Here is a 14,537-nt window from a genome sequence, read left to right as displayed (position 1 = left end):
TTAAAGACTAAACCATACTGTTACTGATCATTCAAATTCTTTAACCAATGAGCTGTTCTCTAATTCAACATATAAACACCATGACTATCCAATTCAGCTACATTCCGCACCAAAATTTAAGTGAAAAGTAGGAAAGGAATTATGTTCTTCAGAGAACATTTGCTTTTTGTTTTTGATTAAAATAAGTGGTATCCTGTCAGTTTGAGTTCCTTAACTTTGTAGTTCTTCCAATTTTAATGTAAGAACGTTTCTGAATTCATTCTTATGGAACTCAATGCATATGAAGGTTGTAGGAGCGAAGACTATCAGTGATTTCAAAAGGAAATTAGATGGCACTTGAGGAAAATAAACTTGCAGGCCTATGGGATAAATGGGGTAACGTGACTGAGTGGATTACTTTACAGAGAGCTGGCATGAATTTGAAGGGCCAAATGGCCTCCTCCTTTGTCTATACATTTCTATACTGATTTGTTTCAGTGAGTATGATTAAGTATACCATACCAATAGTTAAAACACACTCAACAGACTACTACTTCCCATGACAAATAAAATATTGACCAGCAAGATCATATAAATACTCTGGCATGATTTCAAAACTCGAAGCCATTATTATTACTGATGGAATAAGTTTTAAAGCCAAAATGTAGTTACCATATTTTCAATAGCCACAGGTTAAACGCAAGTTCAATGCAACTGATTAAAAGAGACCAAAGGATATCCCACCACAAGTTTAATTATTATTAATGATCAGCATAAAGAAGCAACTCAACACAATCTAAATGTCATACCCCATGATAGAGATAATGGAAGAATGATGGCCATGACCAGTAGGTCTGTCAGAAAGAAACAGCTAAGGGATGAAAATGAGTCCAAGTAAATAATACTTTGTGTACTTCCACAACAAACCAGAAACAAGACCACACATTCCCAGTTTAAAGCACATAGGCCAATATAGGGAGAACATGCAGGCCAATGCAAGGAGAACATGCTTGCTTGAGAACATGACTCATACTGAATAATCATGGGTGTGATTTTCACCCTGACTAGATGTGTAAAATCAGCTATTTATTTTCTCATTAGCAAAAGAACATAATTTAGTTTATTTTTACAAAACACCTCTCGAGGTGGCATAGTAGTAAAGAAGGTTTACTGCAAAATAAAATGTTGACCAGCAAGATCCAATGCGCCACAGTGTGATAGGGCACAAGGTTATGATTCCCTGCAGTGAGTTCACAGGTTGTTTTTTTTTTATCTTATCCAAATTCAACAGACAAATCACAGACAAGATAAAGGTCACTTTTTCATGGTAAGTGCTGCTTTGTGCCTGGCACACCTACTGTTCCTAGCCCTTGTAAGAATTCTATTATACTGTTGTGAAGAGGGAGGAGTCAAAAGTTGCTTTTCGTTGCACAGAAATGAGAAATATAGTACTGCTGATTAAAATACTACGCAAATTATGCAGCCATATTTAATTTATACGTTTGTTACATACTTTTATTATGGTGGAACCTCAATTATCCACATTCACATTATCTGCACTCTTGATTATGTGCCATAAATGCAAAGGAGCCATGGCTTAAATTTTGCATAAACCAGAGAAAGTGCTTTGAATTGATTTCTCAAAGTCTTAGATCATGGATGTAGCTGGAAAAATAGAATACACATCCTAGGAGCTCTGATATTAGCTCAGGTCATAAGATCAACAGTTGAAGCTTCATCGTCAGGAGGCCAATATTTACTCTCATGAATACCAAATTCTTAAAATGGGAAAACGTGAATCTTACTTGCAGAGAATGGAAACTTAATTCCATAATCTAAATACGTCAATAAGAAGCTTATAAATTCAGCATCAAGTTAAGTATTGGATCCTCACAGTTATATACTAATTCTATTATCCACTGGGGAAAGGGAGGCATATGCTCCATTATGATGAATAGGTGAGGCTCCGCTGTAATGAAAATAACACCTTAGAGCAAAATACATTTCTATTTTAATTTTTTCCCCTCAATGCTGTTTTATTGACTTTTCCTTTCATTTAAAATACAAGGTCAGAACAAAGGCATATTTCTCTATAAAGCCCATGCTTTAGTTATTTTATCAATCTAGAATTTTGGATAATTGGGATGGCATTTATGTACTACTTCACAATACAGCCCAAAAACTTACAAGGAACTGCTTTTTGAAAGTCACAGTTGTTGCGTTCTGTAAGTGACCTTTATTAGTGAGACCAAAGTTTAAATTCAGATAAATAAGATATTTTGTGCATAACATGATCACCCCCCACACCGCCTCTCCTCCCAGGGTAAATTACAAACTACACTGACCATAGGAAGATTGTTAACCAGGGAATTGGGAGAACTCCCAGCTCCACTTTGGATAGTGCATTGGATTTTTAAATTCTATTTGAGCAGACAAATAGGGCTCAGTTTAACATTTCATCCAAGGTTTGACATGTCTGAGAGTGCAGCATTATCTCAATTTCAACTTCAGTATCAATTACATATTGAGGACAGCAACCTTATATCACAAATCAACTGACCAAAATGAAACTATCCAAACTATGACCCCTAATAAAGACAGGGGGTTCTCATTTGTCATTCCACTCAGCTCCACATAATGCCCAGTTGCTAGCTTGCTGGATGAGCAATGGGAAGCTTAACTAGCAAGATGTGCAATTTTGCTGACTGACTATCTGTGCAAACCTGGAGTCTCCAATCCATGGCCAACCTGTCCTTAAATTCTCCAGAATTAGATAAATGGAGTGTGTTTTCCAATGGGGACAGACTATGCTATCTATAGGGCAAACAAGAATTTCTTAATTGTTAGTTTCTCAATAGCTTGGATTGGAAGCTCAAATACAGTGATGGGTTTCCATCAGATACCTAGCTGTGAGAAAAACAGTAATGCTTTATGCAGCTTCTAACATTGATCCCAATAATAAAGGTCAATGTTTTAAGCACTGTCCCTACTGATCAAATGCTCCCTAAGCCACTTCCCAATCTATTCGGAATTTTGAACATATATCAAGAAGTTTTGCTTCTCATAGAGGGTCACTGATCTTTGGAACAAGTTGCTGGCTCATGGAGATTTGTTTCAAGCATTCTAAAGGAAGCTGGTCGAGGCATATATTACTGTATGCAAGAGATAGCTGAGAGTGATATGCCCTCGTATCCATGGTGATCTCCATTTAATTGCCTTTCAGGGTTGGAGAGCATTTTCCCTGAATTGACCTGGTGTTTTATTTAACACCTCTCCCAGGAGGCTGCATGGTTCCTCCTGTTGGAAGGGGAACATTGGGGGTCACGATGTTTAGTTGCAATCTGACTATATGGACAGGCTTGATGGACCAGGTGGTCTATTCTTATCCATGAGTTTGATATGTTGAAATTGTCTTGCTGTACTGCATTTTTGAATTCGATTAATTGATCTTTAATCATGCATGTAAAGCTGCAGTGCCTTATAACAATCCTGATTTTAAAGTACAAAGTAAATTCAGCATTCTGAGCAGGAAGTAACACTCAAAGGAGTGTGGCTTGGAGAATCAGGACTACAGTTTTGTAACTCGAATGTTGACCTTCCTTCCACCTCTGCTGGGATTATGAGATTATTAAATATATCTGTACATTATTTTCAATGCACGGATGATTGTTAAAGAAAGCTACAGATTTTAATAACAAATTAATACTCTCCAAATTGAAATTATACCAAATTTTCTGGCATAAATCAATTTCAGGATCAAAGTTACTTAGGAGTCCATTAGCAGCTCTTGAGCTCCAGATGTTTTCAGAGTCAAAGAGATGAGCTTAGATTTTGTGGTCAGTAGCGAATGACAGTGCTCATCGCTAACCTCGAAGAAAGCTGCCCTCAAAGCTCTAGCGATCTCTGTGGTGTGGTTTCATCTTTTACGATGTTATTTGAATTTGGTGCCAAGTCAAGGGGTTCTCCAGGTATCCAGCAACAGTGATGTCATTAATCAGGGTAAGCTGCCAAACATATTGAAGAGTTCTCAGAGAGCAACCCAAAAAGTAAAATGCACTGATTATCCTTCACCTTTTATAAGTTTTACAGAAAGTGAAATAAAGATTGGGACAAACACAGTAGAAGTTGAAATATCATGAGAAAACTTTTATAGAAGTTACAATAAAAATTAATGGAATAATCATAAGGCAAAATATTGACATTATGAAAATACCAAATTAGTTTTCCAGGGCCAGAGAGTTCAACATTAACTACAACTTAAGACACCGTCAAAAATCCAGTTACACCTCATTGACAGCTTTTTCGACAATTTTTAAATAACAATATTACAGCACTAAAGTGGAAGTTTTCTAATCAATTTCTATCTACAGAGAGTTCAACAGCATAACCAATGGAGAAGCTTAGAATCGCTGACAGCAACTTCTGTATTTCTAGGTTTAATTACGCACTAGCAGACTCCAAACATTGCTGTCAGTTTCAGAGGAATAATAACAAAGAACACTGACAGTTTTGCTGTCATCACTACTATAAAATCCAGGCCATAGTTAAAACCAACTTAAAGAAAAAGGTAATGGCCTCATAGTTTACAGTGCAACAACTGAATAAGAGCTGAATCATGCCAGGAATTCCTGAAGAGACTCACAAATCAAAAGACTTACACTTGTTTTACAGCACCTCACTATGCATAAACTATCACAATCATTTTTATTGTAATCGCGTATCGTCTACTGAAACTTCACTTAATTCAAATTGCTCTGCCCTCATGCAGAATACCAGTGAAGGTGATCTTGCTGCATTTATGTAACTTCTAAGCAGATGCAAATTGATACCCAAAATTGTAGGTGCCACAGGACTCTGGTACTTTATAGTCATTTTTCTTTTTTCCTGAGACTGGCATTATATTTTCTACATCTTTGAATTAATTTTCATGGTATCTGAATCTTACATTAAAAAGAGAAAAGCCTCCATAATTAGATTTTCTTAAATATGCTTTGCCTAAGGCTATAAATGACAGTTTTATAGCTTTAGCCTTTAGTTTAACATCCATTAAATAAAGAAGGACATGAAGAGAAGGAATACAGTGTTGGCCTTTTGGCTAAGATCAAGTGTAGTCGTGAAGCGATGGCTATAACCAGTCGAGCCCCATACCATGGAGTACGTAACACCGTTCGGGTGGCGGTGAAGGACAGTGAAGGATGAGCACCCATGGATCGGGCCTTCTTCATCAAGCAGATCCTGTTGAAGGCGTGTGGATTTGAAGCGGAGGAGATCTACTCCCTGCAAGACTTGCCCAGCACTACATTTTTCGACGTGACTTTCAGGAGTGTGGCAGCTTGCGTCAAGTTCCTGAAGGTGTTCAAGGAGAAGAGAGGCCAGCCGGAGATGAAGATCCTGACGGTGGAGTCGCTCTTCGCTCTGCCGTTGCAACGGGACCGTGTGGTGACGGTGCATCTCTACAACCCCAATGTCCCTGCTGCTAATGTGTTCACCTTCCTCGCCAGGTACATCGACAAGGTTGGGAGCTGCAATGAGGTTAGAGACGCCTTCGGGATTTGGACAAGCAAACGCCAGGTCAAGGTCACGCTCAAGACCAATGGTAAGGGAGCCATCTTCCACCCTCCTTCCAGATTTGCTATCAGGGGAAGCCGTGGCTACCTTGTCTACGCTGGGCAGCCCAAACTTTGTCACTCATGCGGCAAGTCTGGTCATGTGGCGGCCAATTGTAGTGGCGGCCAATTGTAGTGCCGTCCTCTGCAAGAACTGCAAGCAGGAAGGGCACCTGACAAAGGACTGCAAAAGACTAAGTGTGCACCCTGTGTGGCGAGGCAGGCCACCTCTACAGGAACTGCCCCAAACGCTGCCTCACTTATGCACAGGCAGCCAAAGCCAACGAGGGGGAAGCAGTTGAAACGCTTCGTGTCACTACTACAAAGGACACTTGCAACCCCCAACCACCAAGGCCCCCAGTGAGAACAACGGGACAAAGGAAGGCACAGAGAGAGACAAGGTGGTGGAAAAGATTAAGGTAGCAGACAGCCAATCAACTGCACTGCCCCCTGAACCTCCCACTCCTCAGGAGAGCGAATCAATGGAGGAGGAAGCAGCGGAGAATCAGCAGGGGGAGTGGCAGCTGGTGAAGAGAGTCAAAAGGAAGAACGGGCTAAGAAGGGGCCAAGCCACTTCCCAGATAAGTGGCAAGAGGCGTCTCCCATTCGACACAGATGACAAAGGCAGCTGCTCTTCGGACGAAGAAAGGCAAGGGTGGCACCTACAGAAGAAGCGGCAAAGCTCTAGGGAGTTAGAGGGCGAGACACCCGAGCTCCAGTACATTGGAGACAACGAGGAGACCAGCGCACCCCAACTTTGCCCGCAACCAGAAGAGGCCAGCGCACCCCAGCCCCAGGAATCTGGGAGCAGTGAAGCGCTCAGCGCACCCCAGCTCCGGGAAGCCAGGAGCAGCAACGCCCCAGAGGGGGAGAGGATCGGAGAGTCTTCTCCAACAGAGAACAATTCGAATCTCGTTCCTGGCACGAATCCCCAGATGCCACCTAAGTGGAACATCTCCAATGGGGTGGTTCAGGACAGTTTCCTCAGCCCATCCAAAGTGAGGCAATTTGTAAACACTATGGGTATGCAGGAGCAGACCAAAGGTCTGGAACTCTCAAAGACAACAGGTTTTGTAAGAGACTAAATGCTTTAAAGTGGGTGTAAAGATTGTATCCATAAACGTGCATAGCATTAAGTCTACTACGCGATGTGTTGTGACCTTGGACTACCTTGCCAAGGTCAAAGCTGACCTGTTGTTTCCGCAGGAGTGTGCGATACCGCACCTCAGCTCCTACAGGCAATGGTCACGATGGTGGTCCCACGGGCCATCGATCTGGTCGGGAGGAAACGACTCTCGTTCCTCCAGCCTGGGTATTCTGCTGCGGGGAGACAACTTCACCGCCTCTGACGTTAAGGAGGTGGTGGGCGGGCGCCTCCTCGTAGCAAACGTAATGTACAAGAATGCTCCACTCCGGTTAATTAACGTGCACGCCCAGGCACAAAAGGGCGAGCGGCTGGCAGTCTTTCAGCAGCTCCCACTGCTGCTGGTGACCTCCAGGCTGGTCATTCTGGGCGGTGACTTCAACTGCATCATCGATGTGGCTGGATGATCTGGCAGGGCCGACAGCAGATTGGACGCTACGTCCAGATCCCTGATGGAAACAGTTAAGGATGCCAAGCTGCACGACGTCTTCAGCAACCCTGCAGATGGCGCGCAGCGTAGATACACCTGGTCATGGCCAGACTGGTCCATCTGTTCCAGGATAGACTTCCTGTTGGTGTCCCATGCGTTCACAGGCAGATCCACCGACGTCAAGCTGGTGTTCTTCTCTGACCACTGCCTCCTACTGGCTGACTGTCATTTAGAGGCAGACCAGAGGGTGGGTAGAGGGGCATGAAAGCTAAACGTGCAACTGCTGACCCCAGAGAACATTGAGGAGCTCAAGAGGGATTACAAAGGTTGGAGAATCGTGAAACCCCTCTTTGAGTCCCTGACACACTGGTGGGAAGTGATCAAGGGAAACATCAAGAGGCTTTTCATCCTCAAAGGCGTCCAGAAAGCCAGAAAGGAACAGGGGGAAATGTCCCGACTCCAGAAAAACACGAAGGACCTGCTGTGGCTGCAGTCAATGGGGGTCGATGTCAAGGAGGAACTCCAAATGGTGAAGAGCCAGCAAGCCTCGCTCTTTGCCTCAGAGGCCTCCAAGATCATCTTCCGTTCCAAAGTCCGCTCCGTGGAGCAGGATGAGATGGGCTCAAGTTTCTTCTTCCAAAAGGTACACAGAGAGAGCTCTGCAATCAGCAGCCTGAAGGAAGAAGAAGGCTCAGTAAAGTCATCGCAGTCCGACATTTTGAGGATCAGCAAATCCTTTTATGCCGGATTGTATGACGTGAAGCCCACAGACAGCAAGGCCTCCCAGTCCTCTATCATGGAGGTCTTAGATGACAGTACACGGGAGGGCCTGGACAAACGGCTAACTCCTGACGAATTGACTAAGGCCCTTGAGTCCTTCGAGAAAAGTAAAACTCCCGGAAGTGATAGCTTGCCGGCGGAGTTCAATTCGGCTCTGTGGGACTGGATCGGCCCAGACCTGCCAGAAGTGTACGAGAGTATGCTTCTGGCCAGCAGCATGTCAGAATCCATGAGGAAAGGCATCATCACCCTCATCTGCAAGCACAAGGGGGGAAAGGGAGGAAATTAGAAATTGGCGACCCATTTCACTGTTGAATGTGGACTGTAAGATTCTGTCCAAGGTCATCGCCAATCGGGTCAAGTCTGCTCTGGAATTGGTGATCCACCCTGACCAGACCTGCGCTGTGCCCGGCAGGAAGATCTCTGACAGCCTCGCGCTTCTCAGGGATACGATTGCCTATGTACAGGACAGGGGTGTGGACACCCGCCTCATCAGCCTGGATCAGGAGAAGGCCTTTGACAGAATATCGCACACCTACATGGTGGATGTGTTCTCCAAAATGGGGTTTGGGGAGGGAATTCGCAATTGGATCCAACTGCTCTACACTAGCATCAGTAGCGCCGCCTCAATCAATGGGTGGGAATCAGATAGCTTTCCTATTAAATCTGGAGTCAGGCAGGGCTGCCCTCTCTCCCCTGTCCTGTTTGTATGTTGCATAGAACCCTTTGCAGAGTCCATCAAGAAGGATCTGGGCATAAGAGGAGTGACAATCCCAGGCAGTGGAGACAGTCAGGTCAAAGCCTCCCTGTACATGGATGATGTTGCCGTCTTCTGCTTGGATCTGCTGTCGGTACGCAGACTGATCCACATCTGCGACCAGTTCGAACTGGCCTCGGGAGCCAAGGTAAATCGTGGGAAGAGCGAGGCCATGTTCTTAGGGAACTGGGCTGACCCATTCTTTGTCCCCTTCACCGTCAGGGCTGACGACCTGAAGATGCTGGGGATATGGTTCGGAGGGATCGGGGCATGCGTTAGAAACTGGAAGGAGCGAGTGTCTTTGGCGCAAAGAAACTTGGGCATGTGGGAGCGATGCTCCCTCTCCATGGTGGGTAAGAACCCGGTCATCAGGTGTGAGGCACTCTCGATGTCGCAGTACGCAGGTTTGGCCCATTCCAGACTCCTGCATGATGGCGATCACCTGAGCCATCTTTCGCTTTATCTGGAGGTCGAAAATGGATCGTGTCCGCAGGGACGTGATGTACAAGCCTCTAGATAAGGGGGGAAAAAACGTGTCTAACATTGCCCTCATACTGATGGCCACCTTTGTGTGCGGCTCCATCAAGCTGTGCGTAGATCCTCGGTACGCAAACACCAAGTGTTACTACGGGCTGAGGTTCTACCTGTCCCCGCTGTTGCGAAGGATGGGTCTGGCCAAGCTGCCGCGGAACGCTCCAAGTAGTTGGACCGTGCTGTAACACCTGTCCCTCGTGGAAAAATTTATGCAGAGAAAACCTTTGACCACAAGTCCATCAGGCAGTGGTCGACACGTAACGTCTTAGAGGTCCTGCGGGAAAAGGAGAGGGTGGATCCTGTGGGATGGTTCCCCAAGCAGACTGTCAAAGTCATTTGGTAGAATGCCTCATTACCAGAACTTTCCAACAAGCACCAAGATGTAGCTTGGCTGGTGGTGAGAAAGGCCCTCCCCGTCAGATCCTTCCAACACGCCAGGAGTCTCACCCCCTCTGCATGTTGCTCTCGAGGTGGCTGTGGTGGGCACGAGACCGTTGTTCGCCTCCTTGTGGATTGTGCCTTTGCAAAGAAGGTCTGGAGAGAGATGCAGTGGTTTCTGTCAAGGGCTCTGTGCTCTACGGGCTGTTCCCAGGGACACATCCCTAGACAAACATCAATTGCAGCTGGAGGATCATCAACTCGGTGAAAGACGCTCTTTGGTCTGCCCGAAACTTGTTGGTCTTCCAGCGCAAAGAGTTGTCCCCAACCGAGTGTTGCAGACTGGCACATTCCAAAGTCCAGGGCTACATGCTGAGGGTCGCACTAAAGCTTGGGGCAGCCGCCGCAAAGATGCAGTGAGGAAAGGACTGGGAACTGTTGAGAGCCCCTCGGGCTGTACAGCTCAAAATTAATGTATGCATTGAATAGTAATTGCATTATAATTCTATTGAAGCACCTCAGACTGCAACATGATGTATGTTGATAACTCCAATACCATTGTCTGATTGTCTGTAATGACCATATTGAAATGATTGTAATATTCATTGATTGTATTATTGCACCTCGTGATCCACGTGTAAAAGTTGAATCTGATTGTACTTTTGTGATGGTGATTTTGAAATGTTTTGGAATGTTCTTCCAGATATTTTATGAATAAAGTATATTTTTCAAAAAAAAGGAATACAGTGTATATTCTGTGTTTGAATTCTGAATGCTGATTTCAATTTCTTTCACACCAGTTTTTACATTAGTGCATATTTTGAGATTTCTGAGAAACTTTGGTTTAAGTTGCTGTTGGTATGATTGATGACATAAATGACAAATTTTAGCGCAAGCTGAATCAAGGAGATTCTGTGTTAATACATATTTAGTGGTACTTTTGGTCAGTGAGTAGGGGACAAGTAGTTTTTCTTCAGATCTGGATTTGTTAATGAAATGGATAATCAATATAATTTGCCTCATTCCAAAAATAAGCCTGATCCACCAGCTCAAATGTAAACTTCAATTTTCACCGATCAAGTAATAAAATTGAATATTCCTGTTCATTAAAAATGTATCTAATATTGTTCAATCAAATGTTAATCTCTGCTCAATAAAACTCAGTAATATGTTCTCTTCATCTCTCATTTTAAACACAAAAAATAAGCAGCAGATTACCTTAAGTCTCTGTTTTTCTGGACTCAGGCTCTCAGAAGATGGTTCTGTTGAGCTGCTAGGGGATGGCATATTATTGGAAGAGTTGTATCCTCCAGCATTTTCTCCAAACCAGGATAAAAGTACACATGGTGAGACAGAGGAGGATGTTTCCCCCACTGAAATGTTGCTTGCCAAGCTGTCTAGTGTATCCTTGGAGATCCTGCCAATAAAAACACAAAAATGTATTGAACACAGGCATCCATGATTATTGATATTTTCCAAAGCACCAGCATACAATATTCCCTCTCCGATGAATACTACACCCCACTTTTTTAGTCACAGCTAAGTGATGTCCATTTTGCAGGCTATTTTCCGAAATGTTGATATACTGGGCACCAAGTCATCAGGATTATTAGGGAATCAACTGTGACAGCAATTGATTTAAAATATCCAGGCAAGTAAATTCTTGATATTTCCGTCATCTTTGACCGGTTTTGTTAATATTTTTTCTACTGGCACCTAAGTCTTCATGAAGCCATTAATTGTTCAGAATTTTCTCCATCCCTCAACATCACTACTGGTACCAATGGGTTATCCAATAGTAGTTTCCCTACTGGACACATCTGAAGATAAAAGGATGACTTTTAGCGAGGCAGGTCAGATTGTATGGGAAATACTCTGTGCCCACCTACTGAGATCCTTGCATCTGTAAAGACAGATGACAATATCTCACTTTGGAAGCTGTGGCATCAGACCCAATGACACCATAAATGAATGCTGGATTAATTGTAATGTTGAATTGGTAATCAAAAGTGCCCTAATACAGTTATGCTCTTAATGGCACTGCATTAAAAAAGACAAGTTAGGTTGATCAGCAGGCAGTGATCTGCAAGCCTTAAACTGCCAAGGCATGTGAACCATCTTCATGGGGTTTGGGTCAGCACAGTTACAATTCTACCATGTAGCATGTGCGTGGAACATCAGCTGACTGCAATGGTTAGCTGTGGCTCCATTTCCTTGCAGGCACACTGCAATGCTGAGCTATAGGGATGCTACGTAAGAAATAGGAGCAGGAGAAGACGATACAGCCCATCGAGCCTGCTCTGCCATTCAATACGATCATGACTGATTTCAAGTTGCCATGCCATAACACAATGGCAGCAAAACTGGGTTGTTATGTCGGTTTGTTAATGTGAAATAATGCTCACATTTTAAGGGTGGAACTTTTATTCAAAGTACTCATTTCCTTTTATAGAGAAGGTGTGCATTTCATATTTTGAAAAAACTTTGTCTCAGTTGCTGGGATCAGCTCACCCTCTGTTCGCCAGCTTCATGTCATCAATGACAGGAGGTATCATGGAATGGCTCCATTGCAAACAAGGGGAGCAGGAACTCCAGGTTGGCTGTAGAATTCTGAGACGTGTCACTGTCTGCTTTTTGGGTTTGGAGAGCTCTCAGCCAGTAGTGTGATTTCATTGGCCTGTGACTCTGAATCAGTGCTCAGGTTGGTCTATGTCAGTGGTGGGCAACCTGCGGCCCATCAGGGTTCTGAGTGCGACTTGCGAGACGTTTTGTTGACTGTTACCCACATGCAGGGTTGCCAGATTCCGCTGGTTTCCGTCCACATAGGTCTTTCCTCCCGGTATTACTAAACTGATATGCATACAAAGCAAGGGCACGTGAAGTGAGCTGCGTGCTGATTGCACACAACATTTGGCTGTGAGAGCCACGTGCTCCCTCTGTGTCCAAAGTGCTGCTACAGTTCAATAGGCACACCCCACAAATTCTAGGTACACAGGTGTAGTTAGCAAAATTACCCTATCCTCGGAGATCGTCTTGGTTACGACACCGGTGGATGTGGGAGGTTGCACTTTTTATGTTACTTTTGCTGGTAATTTAATTTTCCCCGAATTACATAATGGATCACTTTGTATTGAAGTGGCGTGATAAAGGAGGAGAATCAAGTGCAAGATCAAAAAGTACAGAGGAAGAACTAGCCAAAAAGAGGAAAATTGGTGACGAAGGCAGAATGGTAGAGAGTTGGGAGATGGATTATTTTGTTATTGAACAGAAAGGGAGGCCATTTTGATTAATTTGCAACGTGGTGATATCAGTTCCAAAAAGAAACACATTACGAGACATTGGCCAGAATTTTATGTTCGTCGGTCGGGCAGGCCCGACTGACTCGGTGGCAGGTGGATGGCTGATTGCCGCTGGTGAAATGGGCTGCGCCGCCATTTGCACCGTGGAGAACAGGAAAATAGTCGCGGGAGCGGGCGGCCTCAGACTGCCGGTTACAATGGGGAGCCGGCAGCCTGTTTAAAGAGTGGCCAGGCAGCCTGCTTGAAGCAGTGCATCATGGCCACTCAGAGATCAAGAAATATTGCATGGAGGGCAGAGGAGGAGGGGGGCAGGCTGCAGGAGAGGCCAGCGGGGGGGCCACTGTGCCCCCAGATTTTCGGATGCATGCCTTGCTGTCCTCCTGCAAGAGGTGGGAAACCGGCGTCAGATTCTGTATCCTGAGAATGGGAGGAGGAGGGTCCCCATGTCGCCAGCCAGGCGTGGGGGGAGGTGGGTGAGGCTGTAAGTGCCCATGATGACGTCCGGCACACTGGCACACAGTGCAGAAAACGATTCAATGATTTGCTGTGCTCCAGGCGGGTGAGTACCATGTCTGTCTTGTCCATTTGACCCAAAAGGCAGCCTTAGCCTTTGACCCCACCCCCCCGACCCCCCTCCCCAACCATGTATTGCTGTCGTTACTGCATAGGGCATCTGTCGCATGCTGGGTGGGAAAATGGGTACTGACAATGCTTACATCAGCCTTAGTGGTTGAGGAGAAGAAGGGCTTTCCCTGCAGCATATGTTGGTTTCTGTGGCATTTGAACAGTTTGGGGGCAAGCTGCAGGGGAGGCCGGTAGACACATACTCAGAACTCCAACACATGTCATATTGATGGTAATGAGATGGCCCAAGGGGTGCCTCAAGGTCTTTTGGGCAAGTCCCATCTGCTGGCATCGGCACTGCGCCTATTTGCTCCTCCTTGCCATGGGCGCTAGGACCCGTGTGCTATTCAAAGTGATGGACGCCCAATGCGTCCAAGGGGACCGTTGGGGGAGGGGGTTGGGATCAGCTGTACTATCTTCTGGGGGCTCATCACTAGTAGTGTGGACAAGAGCCACTGGATGCCTCAGATGGGCCACTGTGGTTGGGGTGCAGTGTGTGCATGCAGAGTACATGAGTGAGCTGCCCCAATAAATCCTCTTCTCTGTTTTGCAGGCAAAAAGTAACCACAATGCCTGGGAGCACCTGAGGGCTGGAGGTGGGCGCGCCCTCCTCCAGCGCCTTACACCCTTCGAGGAGCAGGCCATGGAGCTGGGCAGGAGGCAGGAGGCCAGGGCGACGAAGCTGGGGTCCAACGGGCAGGTATTTGAGGTCCACAGTCCCATCCACTCTGTCTGCCCACCATCTAAACCACTGATGGTTGCTGCAATCGTTAATGCTGCAACAATGCTCATTCACAGACTGAGACATTCTGACGTTTGGGTCATACAGGAGGGGCCCTCGTCCCCTTGAGGATTAGCGTCTCCACCACCTTCCAAAGTCACCGTATCCCATTTGTGACCACTATCATCATGGTCTAACATGCCATTGGATCGCTGCTGCACAGCCAAAGACTTATTCCATTCTAGGGAGCTTGGGACCTCCTGCACCCTTTCAGCCAGTGCGCCC

The 14,537-nt window shown here is 45.3% G+C and overlaps 1 protein-coding gene across 1 annotated transcript in view; it reads right to left on the bottom strand.

Moving 5' to 3' along the window:
* Positions 1 to 14,537, bottom strand: part of ppp1r9a (protein phosphatase 1, regulatory subunit 9A) — a 345,934-nt gene that overhangs the window by 22,612 nt on the left and 308,785 nt on the right. Inside the window, 1 exon segment of the mRNA XM_078538769.1 lies at positions 10,827 to 11,025. Coding sequence (XP_078394895.1) covers positions 10,827 to 11,025 — 199 coding nt within the window.

The sequence above is a fragment of the Cetorhinus maximus genome, chromosome 3, assembly GCF_964194155.1.
Source record: "Cetorhinus maximus chromosome 3, sCetMax3.hap1.1, whole genome shotgun sequence".
Classification (NCBI taxonomy): domain Eukaryota; kingdom Metazoa; phylum Chordata; class Chondrichthyes; order Lamniformes; family Cetorhinidae; genus Cetorhinus; species Cetorhinus maximus.
The sequence above is the reverse complement of the archived record's forward strand: the minus strand, read 5'-3'. Positions and strand labels throughout refer to the sequence as shown.